The sequence below is a fragment of the Falco punctatus genome (assembly GCF_963210335.1).
Source record: "Falco punctatus genome assembly, chromosome: 9".
Classification (NCBI taxonomy): domain Eukaryota; kingdom Metazoa; phylum Chordata; class Aves; order Falconiformes; family Falconidae; genus Falco; species Falco punctatus.
Genome location: NC_137589.1, coordinates 44,542,669 through 44,568,000, shown reverse-complemented (window position 1 = coordinate 44,568,000; position 25,332 = coordinate 44,542,669). Strand labels below are relative to the sequence as shown.

Here is a 25,332-nt window from a genome sequence, read left to right as displayed (position 1 = left end):
CAAACACTACATATAAGAAAAGGTGAATGAAAAGGGCAGCCATATCATCCAAGGAAGTCAGAGTGATAGACAAAAGTGTCCCTACCCCTTGGCATCCTGCTTGTCCAAATTCCTACTTAAGTTTATGAGAATAAGCCGCATGCTTACGTACGTATGGTAACTATTGTGGTCAGAGTTGGCAAAATACACCAATTTCTGTATGTCATGGACTTATTTGAAAGAGCTGCAGAAAGGTAAAATGCTCAGCTCAGGCTCACAGAGTAACCCAGAAAGGGGAAAACCCACGGAGATGTGAATAACCCCACAGAGCAGTCACAGACAGGTTAGACTACTGCAAGGTCAGGGTGGCCACTGGCTTTCAAGCTATGGACATGGTGACAGAATGATGCCCCCTGTCAGGTTTCTGGGAAGTGAACGCAATATAGCCTTTGTCATCCAAAAAAGGCAACTATGCTGCAGAACCTTCCCTTGCAGTGCTGGGAAATCATAACCCCTGGTTAAAATGGCATTTCCTCTGGTGGCAATAGCACCTGGGCTTGGGGGAGTGAGAGAAGATGCACAGTGGCCAACCTATCTGTAAGCCACTTGAGCTAAAAATACACCATGAACTACCCTGGTGACAACATACACACTTTTGGATGCTCAAGGGTGTTCTCACTCATTCAGAGTGGCAGGTTTTACACCCCGGACTGCAGAAATCTGATTTCCCTTCACTCTGGTTTTTCTTTTGCTACAGTTGCTGATTAGAAAAACTCTTGTGGAAACTTAATTGGTAGAAAATGAAGGCACCCTCCCAGAGAGGATGTTCTCAACCCTCTACCAAAACAACTCAGATATTCCTTTGGTAAAGTAACTGGACCAAATCTCATTTCAACACTATGATTTAAAAAAAAGAAGAAAATAAAAAAAACAAAACCCAACCAAAACCCAAACCACCTTTCATGGTCAAAGAGGTGAAATCACCTTAAAAACAGATGTTCTAAGAACAGAAAAGTGACAACCTAAAAGTGGCTTTTACAGCTGCATGGCTTGGACCACCAAGCATTAGCCAGTACAACTACAATTTAAAACAGGCCATACCTGTTCGGGAATGACTTGTATGAGCAGTGGTACAAGCAGTTCAAATGCTACACTGAGGGCCAAAACACAACAGTATGGGTGAAGAAAATTATGCTAAACTCCAGGATCACTTGGAAGGATGGGAAAAGTATGGAGGAGGAAGCTGCCCATGCTTTTATGATGGCTTATATCTCACATGCTCAAAATTTCGTGGGAATTAGAAATCTCTGTATTTTGCGTGACGGATTAAATGATCTTGTTACAGATGGAGAAAGAAGTTAAATAAATGGCCAAATGTTTCACAGCAAACTCACAGCAGGATGGGGAACAGAACAGGATTGCCCCGTCCAGGCCACAAGACAACACTCCATGCCTTAAGAGACATGAAGTTTTCCATTTACATTAAAAACCCACATCCACCCACTGCGTGCTCATTCTGTAGGCAAAGTTTTTCTAACTTCTCACTGATCACAGCTCGGCGCTGACTCCTGAAGGCCTTACTTCCCATCAGTACTACTGGAAATCAGAGTTATACTGTGTTTAAATCTCCATCTGGAATTTGAAGCATGTATCACAAGAACATGAAGCAGGGAGCAGCTATGAACGGCATGCTGCTGGATGCAGCCCCAGTGAGCCTGACTATTCAGTGCAACCTCTCTTCTCCGCTGACCCCGATTACCAAGCTTTAACTCAAGCTGCTTGCTGCATGATTTCCCCCAAGAAAACCATCTGGTGCTGCTAACCGTACTCATACAGAGGTAACAGACTCAGCGTTTCTGCAGCGCCTGAGGTTACATAGGGACTCACACAGTTTGCTTCCTGGCTCGCTGTTGACACTTTATTCGGGCAATTTTTGTGCCTCATCAAACCACAATATTGGTCCTGTTCCAAGGGGCTCTGCTTGTGCAAATGGGCTGCTCATCTGCAGCTTCTGCCACCAGACCACATCTCTTTTGCTGGCTGGTGTATTTTACAAGGGTGGTTAAACTGGCCCATTCTAACCTCCAGTGCACCCTTAACACAATGGGACTCCCCCTCCCCAGTCAGCAGACAAAACTGAACATCCACATAAAATATCCATGACGGTCCACGATAAAGGAGCGAGTCTGCATCCAGTTCAGCCACTGGAGGCTCCAAGAGACTCAAGCAGGACATGCATCCTGCGCCCTTAATGCTGAGGATAGCAAGATTTGAAGAACTGGCTGGACAACACTGTTTATTCAGTTGGGTTACTCAATAGGAGGCTTTGCCTCAAGTACTATCAAGTCAGGAAAACCAAGTCCTCTCTACCACGGAAATGGTTTACCAGATGACTAGCTGCACTGTGCCAGCCAAATGAGGAAAGGTCACTTTTAATGCCCACTAAAACCCAAACCAAAACAAATGAACAACAAAGCAAAACATTAAAAGGTGGTCCGGAAGAATATGACACATTTAACTGGGAAATAAAGTAAAAATACCCTGAGGATTTATTGTTTTTTAAAGAAGTTTTTGAACCCCAATGCATTCAAGTATGAATAGTACTAAAATCAAGACAGACATACACACCTCTGATCTCTTCCTAGTCCCTCCAGGAAAAAGCCTGGGTAAGGCTGTGCGATGTACAGCACACCGCTGTGCTGAGCAGCAGCTGCTCCACACATTCCTCTAATACCTCTTTCTCCTGATAGTACATTCTCTCAGTCACAGGATACGATCCCACCAAAGCCATTCATCCTTACTGCAGATATTAAATTCCCCGGACAGGCTGACTAATGATACAGCAGGCTGGGAAGGCCCCAGGTGCTCAGAGACTTGAAGGTAAGAGCTTTCCCTTGGCAAAGCAATGCTCTCTGCGACGTGGGTAACAGAGTGCGACACGAGCAGCTCAGAGCAGGCAACCCGCTCCAGCAGTCTCCATTTCACAGAGGGAAAAGCAGGGATATTAGCAGTTTCTCTTCCTAGCTCCTCAGCTTTGACAGCTGGGGACAGGGTGCTGGAAGGGCACAGTGCCCCTCAGCCCAGCAGCAGAGCGGGCAGCACGTCTGCTGCTAGTGGGCTGCTAAGCTGTTGCAATTTGCTGCCTGGCTCGTTAACACAAATTGAAACTGATGGGGTTTAACACACCAGGCTGCAAACTGCAGCCTGAACACAGCAAACCACCCCTCTGCTAGGATGCTGGCCCTTGGCACGGCAACTGGGAGGACTGTGGCTACCCCTTCGCTCACCCCTGCATGGAAAGCCAAAGCCCCAGAGCCACAGCCCTGTCACTGCTGCTTCTTGAGTTTGTATTTTCAACCACCATCAGTTACAGATCTGTTTTAGTGAACTGTGCTGACCTGCACCTTTTCTCAAAAACACCAATTCAAGCAACTTTGTGGAAAATGAACAGTTAACCTGCCTAATACAGACCCGAACGGATTATTGTAGCTCTGCAGAACTGTTTTTGGGGATAAAAACAGCTCTGCTGGGACGAAAGCCTTCATATGCCAAACGTCTTTACAGCTAAAATGGACAACATGTGCTATCACCTCACAGACATGTGCTTATTTACATCAACTGAAGGGGGCCAGGGTTCAAAACGTTCACATGTGAACACTGCTCATCTACCAGCATCAATGTAAACAGAAGGCATATCAACTACAGAGACAGAAGGAGGAATAACACTGCAGATTGCCATGTAGTCCTTCAAGTACGCTGCACGTCAGCACTTCGCAGCGCCGATTTTGACCACAGAGTGTGTCTACATGGGAGGAAAAGGGAAGAATCAAAGTGCCATAACTTGGAAATATGTTGCCTTAAATAACATGGTCACAATTGTCTCAATTACAATCTGTTTGCTAAAGCAGACAAAAAGCATTTCATTACTGAATAAAATCTGTTTATCTTATTAAAGGTTTCAAAGTGATGAGTCCAATAAATAGGAAACACTATGTAGCAATTCCCTATGTTTTCATACTAAAGATTTTGCTGTCAACATTGCTGTAAGGAAAATAAAGCTCTCATAGGATAAAGGAAAATTGGCCATGGTATGCCACTACTATACTTGATTTTTCTTATTTTTTAATTTTTAAGTACTTTAATGGCATAGAATCTGTCATCTACTAGATGCTGGCAAGAAGAGCCTCAACAGCCATGCTCCAGACCCACACTTCAACTTCTGCACAGGATCTAAAGAGACACTACTTAAAATGGATTCATTAAAAACCAAGATTTTCCAAAATCCAATGACAGTAGAAATGTTTCCATGAAAGTCAAACAAAAAACTGTGGAAAACTACACTTTTATGCTGATATTTCTCTGCAGCATCCACAAAGCACGGCAATGCAACACTGCTACAGCACACAACGATCTAGGGAAAAAAAAAAAACAACCAACCAAAATAGAGACAGGGCCCATATAAAAGTGAAAGTGCCTACCCGTCTCCAATGATCATGGTGAAATACTGTAGAGAAATCAAAACAGTAGTTAAAAATACTGCAGAACAGCTCAAAAAGCATTCTGTCCCTAATATTTACAGGATTATTAGCAACAGGCACTGACTTTTCTGATGCAGCAAAGAGATTATCTTCTGAACATATGGGATAAGAATTCATCTTCAGAATCTCTTATTAATGACATTATTACATTCAGCTCTGCTGTAACTCTACTATCTCCCACCTTAAAGTGTTTTGCTGCTGAGCTGTAGTATACCTCACCAGCAGTTTGCTAAAGGAGTAAAAGTGTTTTGTCATAGCCGTGTTGGAATCTCACAGTTCGTTGTAACCACAGATGATGAACATCGTGAGCAGGGTTCAGAGCTGCTCGATTCAATTGTAACTACCTGGCCTTGTGCAGTCAGTGAACAAAGTACACTGGCAAGGTTTTCTTTCATGGTTTGGATAGCCTGCAGCCTACCTTTCCATCAGATGCAGTGTTTATTCTGTAGTGGTACACCCTTCCTTCATATCGCAGTGAAATAGATCTCTGTCCTGGACTGCTCTCACTCTCTCGCACCAGAAAGCTGCCGTTGATACCGCTACTCAGAAGGTACTCAGCAGCGTTACGTGACACTGGTCCATGATACCAGGAATGTTTCTCCAAACTATTCACTGGGGTGATGTAGTTGCTGGGTACCCAGCCTTGTCCATTCTTCGTTTGGGCCTCGCACCATTCCCCATTATGATTGTAGCCCAGGACACGGAGCTTTTCACCTTAACACAAGAAGAAAACACATTTAGACATGGCAAACCTGTGAGTTGAGAGCAAAGATAGGTTCTTTCTGGCTAACAGATCATTAAACAATCTCCTATAAGAATAGGTATCTGACTAAGCAGGGGGCGTATGTGTTTCTTTAAGCTTGAGTGGAACCCTCAAAGCCAAATTGTCAGACGTTTTGCTTCAGGAGTTTGTTAGGCTCTCGTGCGGTTCTGCACCAGCTCCGATACTGCTTGAGCTTAAAAAGCGAATCCAGCAATTTTATTTGAACTGAGTTGGCTTGATGGGGCTAGGACAGAACATGAATGGATAAACAATAAAAAAAAAAATCATTTCAATTAGCAAGATAAGCAGCTGTGACTTGGAGTACACATAAGGAACAGAAGGACTAAGTAAGAAAACATCATATCTGTGCAGTCATTTTTCATACAGGGACTGTGTTTTGGAGGCCTATGAAAATGACAGAGGCCAGCCTCTAAAATCAGCTTAGTTTAATTTCTCAGTTCAAATTCTTGCTCCTAATGGAGACCTTAGCTTTAGCAAACAGTTTCTTGCCCAATGCAAAAGCTTCAGACAGTTTTAACCTTTTAAAAGGTTATGACTCTGTGAAATATTTGTATTTGTTTAAGAAGAATTCCCACAGTAAAAAAAAATTCCATAGGGTTTAGTGTATAATTCAGTTATTCCACAGTGACTTTTCTTCCTACGGCTTCTCACACACTCCCAGTACCATTCTGCCCAGCTACCTTACCTTTAGTTATGCTGAGGGTGTTGTCCCCACTTGCCACAAAATCATACAGTGCAACAAAAAGATGGGGATCATTTTCACTAGGACAGGACAGAAGGTTTTCCTTGGAGTTCCAGCGAGCTGCTTCACTCAGACCCTGGGGCTCAAAGTCTGACACTACCGGTCTCTGAAGGGCTTCTGGGGAAGGAAGAGAGAGAGAGAGGAAAAAGCAGGTTCATTTTTGCTGATAAAAGCCATCTGGTTAACCCACGCACTCTGATTTTCTAATTTGCATCGTTGCTTGACACGTGTGCTCCTCATGCATCAGAGGACAGATATGCACAGCTCTTTAATGCAGACCTCCTGCCACATAGGCAGGACACCGTTGCTCCAGAGCTGTCCCCAGCCTGCCCTGAGCCCCCAGCTCCTGAGCCCCCAGCTCCTGCCTCCCATGGCATGCAGGAGAGAGAAGAGCCCCTTTCCCTCCCTCCAGTAAATGCTGCTCACGTAGGCTGTTTGCTGCTTGTAAATCCTTTGGCTCATACCTAACTGCTGGAATGGTTAGATTTGAAAACAAACTCAAGACCTTTAAAAGGTAAATCCCTTAATTATCCTATAAATGAAATCGCCAGAACGTGCAGCACAGCCAGCTAGGCAGGGCAAGACTTATAAGACATGATATTTACCAACGAGGGATGCACTTCCATTTTTCACAGCGTTTTTAATAATTTCTCTTCTTATCTGAATACAAGACTATGCCTTTTTTGTTGCCCTCTCTCCTGCCTGTTGCTCTTGAAACCAGAGCACAGTGGCGAGCATACTATGCACAATAACCTTTCTACGTTTTTAGGAACCCTGAGATACCTCCAGAAAAAAACAGATTCCTAAAAATTGAGCTTCACAGGTGAGTAAAAACCAACCGCCCAAGTTTTCTGTACACTGCAGCACATTAGGCATGTAATATCCACTAAGCATCAGGCAAGTCCAAGTACATCAGGGAGTTTTACTGCAATTGCTCCTGCAACCCCCTCACCCCAGACCACGATTCGAGTGTTTGGGGCAGTGATGCTCTAGGTAGTTGTGCCTCCTCGCTGTAACATGCCACCCCGAGCTATGCTGGGGGCTGCACGATGACTGTGCTGGCACAAACCCAGGGCAATAAGTTGTGAAAATCTTGTTTTTTGAAGGGTTATTTTCCATCTGGATGAGTTCGTTGAGTGACGTCACAGCACTGCACACAAATCATCGCAGCAGTGCAGCTACAGGGCAGGAAACACGGCACTCATGCCCAGCCCCTCGTGCCACGAAATTGTTCATTACTCAGCATCAGCCCCCACCTGCTCCCCCCCCTCACTGCTGAATCCCTCTTCTGCACAGGCCAACACAGCAGAGGTCTGGAGGGAGAAATCCCAGGCCAAGTGTTTTCTACATTATCAGGTCACCTGGGAGCACAATCCTCTCTTTATACTTGTAATACTCACTAGCAAGGGCCTGCTATGTAGATGCAATCACACCAAAATATGCTTTTAACACTATTGATTGTTTGGTCTGGAAATCCACTGTAAGCTGTACTAGTAAACCAGTGAAGAATTGATACGATTGACACCAGAAAACATAGGGAAATCAAGTGTGGATTGGGACAGGTCCAAAATACATTTCCCAATGGGGAAATGCTAAGAAAAAAAAAAAAAACAACACACCCCCAAAACCCCAACTGTACAAAAAATAACTGTATTCTTTGGAAAAGGTAATACTGTATACGTGGGCAGAGAGCAAAACAGCAAGGACAGACCCTGTTGGGCCTGTTTGCCTAGCCAAACCGTATCTACAGGGAGATATATTGTTATAGTGAATCAGAGAAGTCAAGTAATTCTGCTTTCTAAATGATTCCACAGCCAGAGAAGATGGTGTGTTGGGTTTTTTTTTAAAGCAACTTGAAACTTCCCCCTCCTGTTTCCTGGAGAATACAATTTAATAGCCTGGGTTTGCTTCAAGAGGGACAATGAGAAAAGAAACAGAAAATCCACTTTCAGAAAATTAAGCTATAATCATTTTACCATGAAAACGCTTTGATCCTGTCAAGCCCATTAAGTTCCCTTATCAAACACAGGGTGCTGCAGTGACTGGAGATACTCCAAGGAGTTACACCATCAGTAAACACCTGGAACAGACAGACAGCAGAGAGCTGCAAGTAGCAGATACACAACCTCAGCGAGGAGCAACGCTGTGATGCTCTCCCCCAAATATGGCACAAACCAGTACATGCTTCGTGGTGGGATGGACCGTAACCTCCGTTAGGAAGGAAAACACGTCGCCCACGGGGGACTGATTCGACAGGAAGGCAGGAAATCCAAGGCAGGCTCCCCTCCAACTGCAGCGCGATCGCAGCCCAGCACAGGACAGCTCATGCACGGCCACAGATGGGGATGCGGGAGGAAAGCCAAGCACTCCGCAAGAATCCCTCCCTCGTGCCCAGGCCGCGGCGATGCTGGGACCAACTCATTACACACGGATGCCAATGTATGCGTTTTGACTCAGACCATGAGACAACATTGTGTCAAACACCGAAAACACCCACAAGCTGCGGTGCGAAAGTCAAGGAAAGCTGGTGTTGCTCGATGACATTCCTACAAACACTGACTCAGTGATAAGTGTCTGCAAACCCATGGACTGACAAGAGAAAGGGCTGTTAAATAAATTATGAGAATTTGCTAAGCTGGAAAACCACACAAGTCCCCCAGTGAATAGATAGGAGGCCACGCATAGATGGGCTGGTGCTCTCTGTACTCTCCAAGCTGACCCCCTGCTCAGCCGTGGGCACTCTGACGGAGACACGCGCTGTGTGCGAACACTGCCGCGCAGGACAGCACGATGGCGAGAGGCGAGACCCAACTCCTGGGTTGGGTTAGGGCTGGTGTTCCCAGAAGGTAGGACCCCCAAGTTAAGAACTGGGCTGGAGGTGGTGGTGACTGAACGAAGCTTGAAGGGCAGCCAGAAAGGGAGGATGAAGCCCTGAGTCAACACGGAGAACAGCGTAAAGGAAAGAGCAGAATTGTGGTGACCCGAGTGTGGAAGAAGCTTGATAGACCGTGACAAAACACACTTTTAAAGGTCTGGGCCCCAAGAGGAAGCTGTCAGCAGACTCAGGACACAAACCCATGAAGCGAGAGAAGCAGACAGGACATGTCCATCTGGGAGCCACGTACAGCCGGCTGTCAGCAGTATTTACCCCTCTGAGCAATTCTCTAGTAAACTTGCCCAGACAGTACAGTCTTTCGGAGCAGGAATTGGACATTGCTGTTCATATGTATTAAAGGTCTTTTTCAACACAGTACAGCTTCTTCAGCTCTTGCTGCTGGTTTTAGCCACAATTTTACAGCACTGCTGAGCTCTTCAACGGGCCAGATTCCTCCTAATAAATCAGCCTGGCTGCTACACCTACAGGAGGGTATCCTGGCACGGCAATGGGGCAGGAAGCAAGCATAATTCAATCTGTTCCCTCCACACTGTGATTCCTTCCACACATCCACTTTATCTTCTGCTGCATCCCAGCGAGACTGTAATTTATTACCTTGATCATACCGTGCTCTGGACGACACCTGGATTCCTGGGAGGAGTCCCGAGGCAACGCTGTAATTCAATTCTCCACTAACACCAACTAAATGATAACTCTTAATTAAAGCGCAGCAGGCTTCGAAATAAGACAACAGCAGCTTTTATTTTGAGGCATTTGCCATAAGAATGTCTTTGTTTCCGCACTAAATTAAGTTTTTACCAGGAGATATTTATGTTTGCACATTAAAAGGTTTCATAAGCATAACTATCTCCTGCTAATTATTGTTTAGACAGAGTCATGAGTCATTGTTAGGGACTATGTAAGAAGTTCTCAGATATGAACAATTCTGGTCTAGACCAATGCATGCAGATTTCCTTCATAATTTAAGGGAAGGGCTGGAGAACAGGCAGAAGCACAGAATTACAATCGGCTCCTCCACAGCTGAGTGCGGGCAGTCCCGAGGGAAGGAAGAGACCTCCTGTCTCCCTACAAAACAAACATCCTGTGGTCTTACAAACCGTGCTGGCATTTTTTCCACAAGGTTTCTAGAGCGAAGGAGCACAGACTACATCTAGTAATCTCTTCAGAAGTACAACACGTGCTATCTAAAGCTTCTCCTTCCCCTACATCCCTGCTACTCTCCTTTCCCCTGGAAGAAATTATGATAAATGGCAGAATAGCTATGCAGATTTACTACATCCAAATGTTCCCAGCTAAGCACATATGATGGGGCAGCTGCCCCTCTGTCCCAGTCTTTCCTTAGTGGCCCTCACAGATTCCCTAGGCCTGACAGAATATGAATTAATTTAAAAAAAAAAAAAAAACAAAAAAAAAATCCATAAACCAGATCTTTCCAAAAAGAAGGAAGGTTTCATTTCATGTTTTATTTCAGACTCATCCCTTTAGTGAGATCACGATCAGCCTTTCCTGCCACCTACTCCACAGCACAGGCCATACAATCTTCTGCAACAAAGGCTATCGCTTCTGCTCTTGGCTGGTATTTGGAAAGCTCATATTCTTACAGCCAGAATGAGGACAAATGATCACTTTTAAAATATTGTGCATTTATATACAGAGATGAAGTACAAAATTAGTTCCAGCCTCTCTCAGCTAGACCTATTCCCCCTGTGCTGGGCCAGTTTCCCCGCTGTGCCACCCTATTTCCACCCCCAGCAAGGTGCCTTCACCCTGCAGGCAGGCTGCGCTCCTCCTTGAACGGCCGCCAGGAATCTCCAGCACTCTAAACAATGAAAACCACATCTGCTGAATGCAAACACGAGACAACAAGGTCACCCATGGCTCTTGCTGCACTGCTTAAGCACAAACAGGCCCTCGCAGTCAACTGCAGTTATTTCATCTCGTCTAACACTGAGCACCCCTGATGATGTGGCTTCTCCCACTCCTCCAAGAGATGATTCTGTCACCTTGGGGCTTTTGTTGTTGTTTGTTTGTTGGTTGTGGGCTGTTGGCTGGTTGGTTTTGTTTTGATTTGGTTTGTGTTTTCTTGAAAGTTCCCTCTTACATTATCCTGCAGGTGCCACTCAAGTGTATTAGCTGAGTTTATTCCATTTATAACCCCTTAGTGACACGGTAAATATCATCCTTCTGCAGCCAGCTGATCACAGTGTAGACGTGTGGAATGGAATTGTGGGTACAGCAGAAATTTGGATTTTACTCCCAAATCTGCTACTAAGCTGCTGCCCGACTTTGGATTATAACCTCTGGGAGAGGAAGGGGGAAAAGTAACCGATCCAAGCGAGCTTCCATGACACTTGTATATTTCTGAAAACATTACCTTTATCAGTTTTATTTTGGTTTCATTACTAAGGAAGCAGTAGTAGTGAAGTTTGCCGTTTTCTGAGCCTTGGGGAGGGAAGACACCAAGCAAGAATCATTGAGATTTACTGTTGTGTTTCCCTGTTTTACCAAGCAGCCCCAGACTATCAGGGAAGTACTAACATGTCTGCGGATGACCAGTTTTAGGTCTGGAGACAGTTATAGCTTTTCCTATGAAATGATAATCCTTTCCTCACCACAACCCAAGAGAAATGGCAACAAGCACGATCAGCCAGATTTTTTAATAAGGATGGGGCAGGCGACAAGAACTGCTGGAACAACCACATAACTAACAAGCCAGAAACATATTTAAAAGCAAGAACTCTACTGAGTGATGGTAGATGAGAGGCCAAGAGGCGAAGAGCTGAAAATAGCCAAGGAAAAGAGGAAACAAACAGAAGGCTCTTCCCTGGGAGGCAGCAACACTCTCTTAATGCACTCATTCTTCCTAACGGATTGACCAAAGACGTGCCTGCTGATCCCACCAACATCAGGGCAGAACAAGTCGCTGGCATTGCAGATTTGTGTCTGGCTCGATATGTACCCAAATGCATAAAAAGAAACTCTCCAGGAACAGGGCAATGGCTACAGGCTGCTCCTCCTCTTCAGGCTTGTCTACTCCAGCTGTAACAAGACACGCTTAAGGAAAAGAGGAAAAAAAAAAAAGCAAAAAAAAAAAAGCAAGAAAGAGACTATCTGACAGCTGGCAGGACTTAAATAATTCCAGTTAGAAAACAAAGGACTTTACTAGCATCCCCAAAATGGTTTTTAAACTTTACAGAGAACACTGACAGGTTTTAAACAAGGCTTCTGCCTTTCAGTGGTAGAGCAAGCCCAAAAAGGCAGCAATACTATTTCAGCCCCTATTTGGGACATGGACACGTTCTGTTTTCCAGATCAGATTGGCAGCAGTACTTGCTGTGCCTCGTCCCTTCTACTCTTTACCCTTTCTTGGTGTGAAGTGGGTAAGGAATTATTCACTTTGGCAAAGGCAGAAAGGAGAAAGCAGATGACAGAAATTCAGATCTCTCACATTTTGAATAATATTTACTAGTGGGAATAGAAACCAGAGCAAAAAATGGCCAGCCAAACATCAATATGATATCTCAGTAACCGTTAAAGCCAGTTTAAACTTATTTTTGATCAAGTTAAGTAAAGGTCTCAACTTTTTCAGCAAGCAGGCTGCCTGCACACAGCAAAGTGCACAGCAATGGGATGTAACACCTGCCATACCTCCGCGCCACCACAAAAGAGACTCTACAAACAAGCCTAACAGAGCATAAAAGCCTTTCAGAAGAGGACCACCATGAAAAAAAAAACAACTCCATTCCTGATTACTTGGTCAAAAGACATGTACCTACTACACATGTGCCTGACACTACATCAGCCTTTACCAAACCCAACCTCAATACAATATTTTCAAGAAGCGTGTTTAAAAATATAACAGATTGATTTTGCTACAGTCCCGTGCTAGTCATCAACAAAGCACTGCAGTGTTTTTGTTAACACATGAAAACCAAAGTAAGAAACTGGAATAGGTAAAATTTAATCTATCCACCTGGCAGCAGCTGGTTTTCCACGCAACTAATGGACCTTTCACCCTTTAAGCAGTTATGTTTAAGGTTTCATAGCCTACTATAGCAAAGAAAGCTTCAGCTTCCCCCTCATGTCCTCAACAGCTTCCCATACAACTAAGATAAGAGCACAGTTAAATCCTCCAGTGATATCACCATCATCTCCCTTAATCCTTTCAAAAGCTTCAGCGAGGCTGTGGGATGTGCATGGGAATGGACTGGCCATCCCATGCTGCTCACAGGTATCCGGGAGCAATGGTCCCTAGTTTCTGACCCTTGGCCCCTTCTCACAATCTGCCAAGCTTAAGTTGTTTCTATAAAAATTAACAAATCCATATTTTAAAACTTGTCATGTTCTTAAGAGTAATGCAAGCAAATGGTTTTCACTTGCACCCTTGGAGTACAGGGTGTTGGGGCGAGCCACCACAACTCTTCTTTTGAAGAGTTCTCAACAGCACTTTCAACCTCACAATAATTTTAATAAGAAAGCTGCCTAGGAATACCATGTGGGGACCTTCAGCTTTAGAAAGGGATAGCAGAAAATCCTACCCTTTCTAAAAACTTTTTTTCCCTCCCCCAGATGAGTATAGATTCTTGCTTCCCACCCTGCTCTTCAAGAGATCGACAGCTGATTTCGGTGGGTTCTGGGCTGCCTGTGTCCTAACCAACAGTCACAGCATTAAGGATGCAGTTGCCACATTTGTTCACATTTAACAAGCTGCTTGGATGCTGGCTTCGGGTTTGCCCCATGCTGAGCTGAGACACGGGACTGGGCTACTTTGATAGAAGATTGTTTAAAAGTTGTTTCAATGCTCATTTCCCATCTCATCACTAAAAGTAAATATGCAACCACAGCCTCTGGGAAGCAGAAGGTGGAATTACTACAATATTTATTGTGTCAATGATTATGTTCTTAACTTGATACTGCCTATACGGGCAAGTCAAACTATGCTCTAATCCTATTATGCAACTGCATTGCAAATTGGGGAGGGGGGGAGTGGTTGTAACACACACAAAAGAGAAAACTTGCAAAAACAGTCAGGGTAACACCCTTGTAACATCATCCTTTAGCATTCATTTCTGCAGGGAAGAGAGGCCCCAGATGCTCTCTTCTCCCAGGGCTGTGCTGAAAGATCCAAGGGCGCAGAAAGGAGGCCCAGAATGGCTCAGAGCTCCTCAACAGGCAGCCTGGCCGTGCCTGAGCAGTACCAGAGGCAGGGGACAGACAGAGGTTTTATAGACCTAAAAGATCACAGAAAATTCAATCACGTAGGAAAGATCAAAATTATGCATATGCACCCACCCACCATTAGGTTTCCTAAACTTTAAATAAATTTTAAAAGTTCTCTGGAAACTGTTCTTTGATTTTAGACAACAGAAAATTCTTCAGTGCCACTAAATGCAGCTATAGACTCTTGATCTGAAATTTCCTCAAATGGGTTTGCCACAAGAAGCCATCTGTAGATGTTGAGATTCCTAACCTATGAATTTCCAAGGACCATTTCTCCACTGAATATTTGAGAGTTGAGCAACAGTGACTTGCGATAGGCCCCAGGAAATCAGCTGCTGCCTTTCGTGCCTCTGATTTGATGAGTTAGCATGGTCCTCCTGGCATGCGGATTATTTTTACTGAAGCAACATCCAGCAACACAAAAGAAGTTCAAGAAGCCCAGAGCACCAGAGATGGCCCCGCACAGGGGGCCTGTAACGTTGCTCCACGAGCAGGGGCGAAGCACTTGCTCAAGGTCCTGCCAAGCAAGACCTCAGCCCCAAGTCCCCCAGCCCAGCACGATGCCTCTGTCACCCAGGCTTTCAACCTAAACTAGTCATGTCCATATGTTTAACACCTCAGGGTCTACAAATAACCGTGGGTGTGACTCAAAAATCACTTTTTAAAAGCAAACACGCAAGAAAATTCAGTTAAATGAATGCCTGTGGAAAGCAAACTGAACAAGGGCATAACCAAAATGAACTAAGAGATTACGTATTAACACACACTGAAAATATTTTACTGATGGACTCATCTAAATTTTCTTCCCGAGCCTGGAGTTGGTTTTACCATCCTCCTCGCACGACCAAAATAAGGGAGATCCTTCCCCTGGCAAAAAAATAAAGCAGAGGCCTTAAGATACGGCTTTGCTTATGGGCTCGGCAATAAGATCCCTTGACATTTTACAACCATAAATGGTAGAGCCGCTCTCCCTTTGTATACTGCAGTTAATGAAAGTCACCTGGGGCCTGGATGCCGCGTACCCCACTTGGTTCCTTCACCCCCAGCATGCAAAAGCCCAACCTAAAGCTGGCCAGGACCAAACGTCTCCCCAAGCCTGGCCCCAGCGTGCAAGCACGGGATAAAACTCTCATCTGGGACGGCGGCGGGGTCGGCTGTGCCCCCCACGAGCACAGCAGCCCCAGCCGCCGGTGGGCACAGGCTAACCCTTGGGTACTCACCTTCCAGGTAGCAGCTGGAGGAGGAGGAGAGCCCCTTCTTCGATTTGCAACCCACCAATTTCAAGCAAATCTCCAACATTTTCATTTGTTAGAGTTTGGCTTTGGCTGTCTGGTTTCCCTTCCCCCCGCCTTCAGCTTCTTCTCGCACTGTGGAATTATCCAGTAAAAGTCTACAAAAGTCTAAAAAAATCCGGTAAGAGTCTAAAAAAATCCAGGAAAAGTCTAAAACAAAATATCCAGGGAAAGTCTAAGAAATCCAGCACTCTGAAAACCATTACAAGGGCGAGCCTGAGAGGCGGAAAATCCTGGGGCCCCGCATCTCCTCTCCCGGGGAGTTAACTCCAGCCATCTTCCCTCCTTCCCAACTCTTTTGGCGGGAGAGAGGAGGGGGGAAAAAAAAAGAACAGGAAAATAAAGCAAGCAGAAAAAAGCAAAGCCGACCAAGTTGGACAGTCACTCGTGTCTGCAGTTGGCGGCAGCTGCCCGCATGCCGCCGGGCGCTGGGTGCAGGCAGGGCTGCTGGGGCTCCGCTGCCAACAAAGGGCCCCCTTCAGCCGCTGCCTGCCTCCATGACATCAGGCAGGCGAGCAACGCCCTCGCTCCTTAACCCTCCTCCTGCCTGCCTGCCTGCACCCTGCCTGCCTCCCCTCCCAGCGCCGGAGAGGCGAGGGTGACAATCAACAAGTCCTCCCTGCCTGCGAGAGACCTCCTTGGGTGGGGAAGGGGGGAAAGGCAGGATTACAGAAGAACGCTGCTGCCTTGGTGCTCGTGGCGCTTTGTGCGCGGGTCTGTTAAACCAATGAATCATAAGCAATAGTCAGTCTTAAAAGTGTGTCATTTCACAGCGTATTAAGGGAACTGTTTAAATACGGCGCCTCGTAACAGGGAGAAGCGAACTGGGAGCTGTGCCCATTTGTAAAACCAGCACAGAAACGCAGGGGAGCTGGAGGTCCTTCCCAAAAGATGCTGTCTTAACACCTCTGCGATAACTACAGGCAAACGGATTCAAATCTCAGCTGATGTAATTACACTTCAGGATACTACTCTGCTTGCACAAGAGGCCAAAAGTTTTCACTCTCCCACTATCTACTATTCCTTTCCCCTGCAAACTGTGCCTTTCCTTTGCAGGTTTCTCAAGGCTACACATCCATTACTACTCTCCAGTTTTCCATTTTTTATAATTACTTTCTAGCATGATTGTGGGAATTCATTTTAACACAACCACCTCTTTTGTTTCTATATTCATATTCTATACGAGTGTATATATAAAATTTCGTGTACACATACATATAGGAGATAGCAAGTTGGATGCATATACAAATACATTTTTTTCCACTCTAAAATCCCCTTTCATTTCCTGAACCTTGGGGTGCTTTTGCTGCTTCGAGCAAGAGGTGCTCAAGGGCGCACAGTTCATCAGGGGTGCAGAATAGAGAGGCTGGAGAAAATGGCCTGGGAAGCCAACCCTATCACAAACGCCACCGCAACATGTGGAGCACTGAGTGTGTCACACACAGGATCAAAAATGCAGCAAATCTTCATTTTTGTCCCTGAAAACTTCCCTCCACATCTGACAGTTTATTTTGGCAAGGTTACTGACTCACTAGTGCTCTTTTACCCTCCAACGTTTTCAAACATTCAATACTTCAGGGGAAACTCTGCATGCTTCCAACATCTGAGGAGCATGCCTCCGAAACAGCAAACATTGCTCAGACTCTTTAAACATTATTTTACAGCACTACTTTGCCTCAGTCTTCTGATCCATGGAGTGTATACGTGAAAGACAGATTGGAAAGAAATCCTTGGTCTCTCAACGCATACTGAACTACAATAATGTTATTTGCATTTTTTTAAATACCATAAGTCACACCGTTTCTAGCAGTGAAATAATCACGATAAGGACAGCATGATGTTCAAAATGCTTTCACGCTTTTTCTCACAAAATATGAACATGGATATCCCCATTTAATAAACCAGAAAACAGCAAAGGACCTTAACCCTTTCCTCAATTTACACACTCCAGCAAAGGGATGAGGCTACAGTTCCAATCCCCCACCTCTGCAGCCTGCACGTGCATTAGAAAGACGATGCAGTTCTCCCCACATTCTGCCCTCCTCTCTCCACTTCTGGAGCAGGATTTCTATTTTATGGAAGCACAAGGGTTTAAAGAGAAACCAATACCTATCTACTTGTTGCCTGTCCACCTAACTTCAAATGAGACTGCAACAGAGAACTTGTGCAGAACTGCTCTGGGAGGGGTGGGGGGTGGGGAAGATGAGTTAAAAGCAGATTTGGAGGAGAAAGGTTATATAAATCACAGGAGGAGCTCAGCCATTACGTGTTCAGACCCAGTGTCATGTTTAGGGAACAGAGATGAAGTAACATTGGTAAGAGCAAACCAGGCATCTTGCACGCAACTTTTTTTCCATGTGAGGAACATCCCCATCCCGCTTCTCCTTCAGCTGCAGGAATGCGGAATCCCCATAGCATTCTCCAGGCTGTACAAAGGCTGCCCCCCACGAACACCACCCACCCACTACAATTAAGGTTAATACAATGAGTGCCAGCAGAATTAATGCGGGTTACATTCCTGATGAACTCCTGGGGTTCTTATTCCAGAAGAAGAATGTCTCATCTCAGATTAAATTAACCTGCTTGCAGAAGAACCCACTGTAGGAGAAATGCATCCACTCGGGAGTTAAACACAAAGAGCTATCCTGGGATAACTCCCTATGTAGATAAACAAATTAATTCCCTTTATGTTTCCATGCAGACAAGCTTGTGTGGTCCCTTTGCTACAAATGTCATCCTTCAATGCTTCCTCCTTTGTGTCATGGCAAACCAAGCTGCAAACACTTTAAGCAAACACCCTCTGCTTTTCCTGCATGCCACGAAATTAACTGGTGATACAGAAATAAAAGCCATATTGGTAGTGTCACACAAACTCTGCTACTTTTAACGGCTGACATCTATTAATCCCTTTCATGTTTGTTTGTCATATACACATCTTAGAACAAAATCAGTCATGAAAAGCGTGCAGACTTTTGGACTAAAGAGTGACTGATGCAACCTTCAACTTGGGCTCTCATGTTGCAGAATGGCAAAACAATTTCAGTTGGGAGCAGACTCGGAAGGTCTCCAGTTCAACCTCCTCCTGCTCTGAGGGTGGCTATCTATCTAGATCAGGTTGTTCCAGGCTTTTTGCAGCTAAACTTTAACCCAGTCTGCTGGGCAGCACAGAAGACTTTTTATCCTCTTGTATCTATCCAGCTTTGCCTTGCTGTGAAGTTCTGAGTGTAGCCTCTCCGCCTTTTGCTGTGCACCTCTGAGAAGAGCCTGTCCAGCCACCAGTGGGGTGGTTACAAGAGCACTGGGACCCCCTCTGTCCCCTCTTCCTCCCCACATGAAGGCAGCTCCCGCAGCCCCAGGGGCATCGCCTGTTCCAGCCCCGACCAGACTCCCTCCATCCAGTGTGTCAGCAGCTGCCCCAGGGAAGGAGGGAGCTGGACGCCGTACTCCAGATGTGGCTTCACAAGAGCCAAAAAGAGGGAAATAATCACTTCCTTGGACCTGCTGGCTCTGCTCTTGTTAATGCAATCCAGTATCCATTAGTCTTTATTGTTCATGCTCATACAAGAGTATAAACCTATTTAGCCAACGGCCTTCATGTTTGAGGTTCTTCTAGCAGACAGCTATATATTCTTTACTTTTTTAAAGCTACCCAAAATTTGAGGACAGATTTTTCCAAAAGAGAACGATCACACACATACATGACAGCAGCAGCGAAAGGACTGGCCTCCATGAACACAGAAAGTGAGTTTTGGCATGATCCCACGATGTCAGCAGCTGGAGTAAATTTTGTTGCGATATCATTAAAAACAGCTTGAGCGCTTGTCACCCATTTGAAAGCAAAGCTTTAATTTTATTTTAAAATCCTCTTCTGAAACATGGTAAGATAACAGAGTTTGAAGCCCCAACCACTGGGCATTTTTTGATAGGCACATTCAGCTGTTTTGGGATGGAAAAAGTCACTTGAAACAGAAGCAGCACAAACTAGTGGTTAAAGCAAAGGAGTAAAGGAGCACACCAGAAGAACAGATTCTTCCTTACAGTTGCAAGTTACCTGTGCCTTATCTTGCTCTTCTGTAAATGCAGCTGAGAATTTCCCCACAGGTGTTAAAGACTAACTCAACACTGGTTGTAAAGCACTTTGTTGTCTCTGGATGCATGAAGCAATGAAATGTAGAATCACATTAATTCCTAACACATTTTTCTTTCTAAGTGATAAGGTTACATGTGATTTTGGGCATTCACTGGCCACTGTCTTTAGGATTAAAAATAGGTCCATGTCAGAAAGCGCTGCCGTACTACACAGCTCTCTTCCGATGGCATCTTTCACATAGTGGACTAACACATTCTAACACCATTACCTGATTAGAAATATATGTGTATATGAAAATGATCAAAGAAGCCTATGTTGAAATCCATGAATGACCACAGCATGTGCTACAGACACAGCTGTAACAAAGCTGGGCTTTGATCCGACAGCAAACGCAGTATTGCCTATTTTCCTGGGGCCTGGTCCAGCTTTGTCTGACAGATTTCAATTTTCCTTCAGGTTTTCAGGTCCTCCACCATTACATGCCTCCATCCACTCTTACATACAAAGTAGCAAACTTTTGGGAAGATACTGGTGTGTATTAGATTGAGAGGACTAGCAGCTTTAAAATCCTGGCTACTAAACTCCACCTTCTTGGCACGTGTAGCACAAAACACCGTCTGGTGGAGTCCTGTAAAACTGTTGGCAATTAATACAACTTCAGTGGGTCATGCACATGAAGTCATGAGATCTTTACCATGGTATGCCAAAGAAAGCACGGCAGAACTCGAGCCCAAGATTGGCAGGGTTAGAGTGGAGCCCACATTCCACACCCAGCCCATAAAAGCCACCTCAAATTTAAAAAACTGTCTCAAGTCAGTCGCCCCTTAGTCTTGATGATGGTTTAACTACTCCAAAGACAAGTGAAAACAAGTCTTCCAGGATACTCCAATATTCTCAGCCTACTTGTCAATGACAGCACTACACAAAAAGGTGATGACGTTTGTGATTTGTTTGTAATAGCTGCCACATCACAGGTACAGGGTGAGAAGAATCATGGTATTTGCACATAGAATGACTACATCAGCCCAGTAAAACTTTCCAAGTTTGTTCATGCACCTAAAGAGAAAGCCCAAGCAACCAAGACACAGCAGGATCTCTAACTACCACTTGGTGATCACTAGGAATCAGTAATACCACTGTCATTAGTAATGTATACCCAGACAAACAGGGCTCAAGTGGTTTTACTGCTCTGCCCAGTACCTTGCTCAGATGAACCTCCGTGCCTTCAGCGGTGTGCACGCTTTCTCCAGCACTGCCCTACCTCAGAACCACTCCATCAGTGTTGCCATCGTCTGTTTCCTTCCAGCCTTTTACGTATACATCTTTGCCTTTCCTTTTCCAATTCACATACACAACATTTTTAGAGACACAATTATTTACCTTGCCATTTAAGCTCTTCCCAAAATTCAGCTGACATGTTTACAATACCTAGTTAAAACAGCATGTTAAAAAAAAAGTCTCTCCCTACTATTCCGACCATTCTACAATAGGCATTATTGTAAATAAATAATAATAAAAAAAACTAAACAAAAAACCCCACACATTAATTTGAACAAAGGCTAGTTAATACCTGAGGACAAAGAGTGTTTTCTGTCCTTCAGAAACCATCTAGCACAGTGTGAGCGACCCTGCAAGAGCACAGAGAGATATCCGCACATACAATAAAATACTAACACTCCTGGCACTTGGACTTAGCAAGTACCACTCTCACAGGAAGAAACTTTTTTTTTTTAAAAAAAGAAAAAGCCAGGTTACAAAAGTCGACTGTACACATCAACAGAAACCCAAAAGATTGTGCAATAAAGCATGTGCATTTGTTGTTTTTTCTCCTGGATTAAACAGATGTTTGTTATTTGCAATTTTCATGAGTGAAGGAGGCAGCTAAGAAGTGATTTCAGAGACGGGATGTTCAACTATTTGAAATTCCTTACAAGCAACAGGGCAGAATCCTACTTTTTAAGGTAGTAGCAAGGCAGAGGGTACTATTAAATTCCTGCAGTGGGGGTTTGTCTTCAGCATACTCATGTGAAAAAACAAGGTGGGTTGTGAGCTCCACAGGGAATTGCCTGGGGTATTAGCATTTGAAGCCTGCAAGGTTAAATTCAAGTCCAAAGGGGCTCTTCACAAATCACTGAAAAAGGTTTGGACCTCTTCCATTAAACACTTATTGAAACATCTGCAGACAAAGAAAAAGAAAGAAGCATCTTGGCACTTTTCAGATCTGAAAAAACCAGCTGCTTACCTTAAAGACACAAAAATCACACAAACTCCTGCTTACTATAGTTAATTAACATGCATTGGCTGGGCAGTTTATTAAGGTTGCAAAAGAGGGAGCGGGGACTGACGGTTTCTGTGCAATAGGTACAGTAACATCAGTTTAGGGATCCTACTGAAGTTCAGTATTTTCTGCCAGACCAGAGCAGAGAGGGCTCACAGAAAGCCAGGACACAATCAGAAAAGATACATACTTGGAAAGTATCGGAAAATAAATTTTAGAGAAGTTTCTTTGCCAAATACTGACTCAGATCTTGAGTGGGAGCATTTCCGTCTTTCTTTTAAATGAAAAGGCAAGGAAATGCAGATGAAAAAGTAAAGTTAAAACAAGAGGTTAAAAGGGGGGAGCTCAAAGCTGATGACTTCACGGGCTATTTTGTGTAATTCTGAGCACGTCCGCAGGAAGAGCCAGGAGGACCAGTAAAACATGTTTTCGTCCTGACAGTAACTAAGTGGTTAATTTCTTCCATCCAAGAGCTGAAAAATCTGCCAAAGCAGAAGACCAGGCCTAAGAGATCAAATTACACATGAGGAGGGGGGTAGAAGGGGAGAAGAAGGAAAGAAAACAAGCCTCGCTGATCCAGCGCTGCCTCAGCCCAGCAGGATCGGGAGGGAGATGGAGGGAGGTTCGTCCCGCACCGCCCGCGGCTGCAGGGCGGCCCGCACACGGGGGAGGGGGGGATGCTCTGCAGGGCGGCCCGCACACGGGGGAGGGGGGGATGTTCCCCACGTCTGGGCAGGCACACTGTGGGAACACCGACCTGTACGGAGCACCCTCGCTCTGCCCAGTATGAACCACCTTTTGTGCATCAGCTATCAAATTCATGTTACTGGAACAGCTGGAACGTCTTTCTCCACCCCAGCGATGCCGTTGTGCTGCATTTTCTCTCCCAAGCGGAGTTTAACTCGGGGCTCAGCTCTGAGCGTGGCAGCACGCTTGCTGCTGGCACCGCTTCAGGAATCACCAAAGGACTTGGAAAGCAAAGGAAAAAAAATCACGCAGAGCACACACAAATAATAATCCATCAATAAACAAATAATCCATCAAACCTAGTAGCAATTCAGCTCCTCTGCCCTGAGGCAGATCACGCAAAGGAGGTCTCACAGCAGTATTTAATGTTTTCACTGCTGTTTCAGGGCTCCCTACCCAGCCATACACCGCATCTTCAGTCCTCCCTCACCTAAGCTGTTTCAGCATTGAATTCAGCACAGATTACAATCATTTTCCAAAATGCACAAAATTTCAAGTAACACACCGCAACAGGAGACTAGGATAAAGTCAATGGCAAAGAGAATTTTTCTCTAGGGATCTAATCCTAAACAGAGTTGTGCTTTTGAACAGCATCAGTATCGATGGACAGAAACCTTTGCAGGAGCACAGTATACACACTTCCTGACACTGTAATGAGTGTATTTTTTTTTTTTTTTTAATTAAGAAAGAAACAAAAAAAACCCAAAACCTAAAACAGTACCTTCTGATCAGGAATTCAAGATTCCACTACTACATCCACAAGGGAGTGCATAGTATTTTGGAAAAGTAGAAGCTCTTTATAACTATATAAATAGAAAAGCAACTATATAAGTATAAAAGATGCTATATAAAATCATCTACAATCACTTGATTTTAATTACAGTATTTATCCTCCCTCAGTATCTACTCTCAGCCTCCCTCAGATATGCCAGTGAAGTGCCTTGTGCTCCATAGCACTAATTGCTTATTATTCCCAGTGTAAGAAATTAAATATACACTCCCAGAAAGGAAAAGCTTTCAGTTAATTAGAACTGCCTGCAGCAATGGTTCCCTCCAAACCGTTCAGTATTTTATTTTGTTGTCAGGACACAATATAAGAAGTTTTAAGAGTCCTGCTGGGACTATGACATAAAGGCAGGACCAGTATTTTCTCTTATGAAGACTGGGGCCAACAGGCTGAAACTTCAGACAAAAATAAGCTATTTCACTGTGAAGAAAGGCAAATGTAAAAATGTATATATTGACCTCCATCCTGGTCCAACTGCAGCAAGGAGGCAGAAAAAAGTATCCATTTTAGTCTTGCGCTGCTGAGTGTAGACAAATGCAATTCAAGTGCTAGACCTAGTGCTAAATTTCCATAAGGATTTAAAACAATGCTTTTCAATTCCTAAACATAAAAACACATTGAAAGATCACATTTTAATTTGAACTTTTTTTTTTTTTTAGAAAACTGGGGAACATTCCCTGTAGGTTGCACTATTAAGACAAAGCAAATGTCTGATGCTGAATTCATCAGGGGTAAAAGTTCTAAAATTAAACCCTTTCAGGATGAGTTTCCTTGGTATGCTTAGAGTATAATGCTTATCATATCTGCGTTTAGATTTATAAAATAGCATAAGATTGTGGAATACCTCCATGCTTTCTGCCTTTCCAGACAAAAGAGGTAAGATAAAGAAGGGAGGTGTAAAAAAGAAATCAGTGTTACTGATCTCCAGTAACACCAAACTCTGCCCCTATGTCTATTTTGAGAAATCCAGAGTTCCTTTCTATTCATTCCCTCTTTACCCTACCTGCCCATCATTAATCAGAGCCATTTCACAGAGCAGATATATTACATGTGGTCTGAGGTTTACAGCTGTTGGCATGAATAAAGATTGTAGATTCTGTCTGCCCGCATACCAGACAGAAAATAAAGAAAAGTGCAGAAGTATAAATGAATAGCAACAGTCAGCACCCTACAAGCTATCCAACCCTGCTCCACACCAGCCCTATAGCTGCCACATCTTACATTTCAGGCTCAGCTGAGTCACTTCACTGTTCACAAGAGAAAAACAGATTTTCAAGACCTGCACAGATGATTAAACAAATGAATAACAAAAAAAAGTAAAATACCTGTGACTGCTCTGAAGATCTGCACAATGGAGCACAAGGCAGCAAGCAGCAGAAGCGCTACAGGCAAACATCTCTGGGAAGAGATCATGCTGACATGGAGTGAGGGACCTCTGCCAGTTGATCCCATCTAAATCCAGAGTCCCTTGGTCCCACCTTTCCCATTTCCTTTTCATTGGCACCAGGGCTCACACAACCATGTGGTGACCCACTTCGGGAATGTGAAGACTGTCCCCACTACCTGTTCATACAAGTAACAGCGCTGGCATCACCAAGGGGCCAGGAGAGCTGTTTCTTAATGCAAAATACTGAGAAAGTAACCTGTACTGGCAAGTATTGAGTTGTATGGACAGCTTAATCTTACCAGCCTTTCCCACTGAAAGCCCTACAAACCAATCCAAATGACTTAAATGTGAATGTAGGAGTGGACCAGCTATAGATGTGTTTCATTAATCATTCAGAGACCATCAAACAGACCACAGGCATTCAGCACTGGGAGACCTGCTTCCACCTGAAATGGAAGTACTTCAGCCGGTCTTGAGTAACCGGCCACGCTCCAGTCTGCATCTAAGGAAGGCAATGCCTCAAATTCCTAGAGAGCTAACAGACACCCAGACAGGCAACAGTGCTGCAATAGAGACACCACTCTCTGAAAAC

General features: G+C 44.5%; 1 protein-coding gene across 3 annotated transcripts in view; it reads right to left on the bottom strand.

The window, feature by feature from the left end:
• ABL1 (ABL proto-oncogene 1, non-receptor tyrosine kinase) overlaps nt 1-25,332 on the bottom strand; it is an 82,790-nt gene that overhangs the window by 18,433 nt on the left and 39,025 nt on the right. The window contains exons 1-4 of one of the 3 annotated variants that reach the window (XM_080402879.1): nt 15,380-16,515; nt 8,020-8,123; nt 5,987-6,160; nt 4,936-5,231 (exon numbers count right to left, since the gene is read on the bottom strand). In XM_080402879.1, coding sequence (XP_080259005.1) covers nt 4,936-5,231; nt 5,987-6,160; nt 8,020-8,050 — 501 coding nt within the window. In that variant the 5' untranslated portion in view covers nt 8,051-8,123; nt 15,380-16,515. Of the gene's footprint in view, nt 1-4,935; nt 5,232-5,986; nt 6,161-8,019; nt 8,124-15,379; nt 16,516-25,332 lie in introns of those variants that run through there. The other 2 variants (XM_080402878.1, XM_080402877.1) reach the window with 2 other exon arrangements.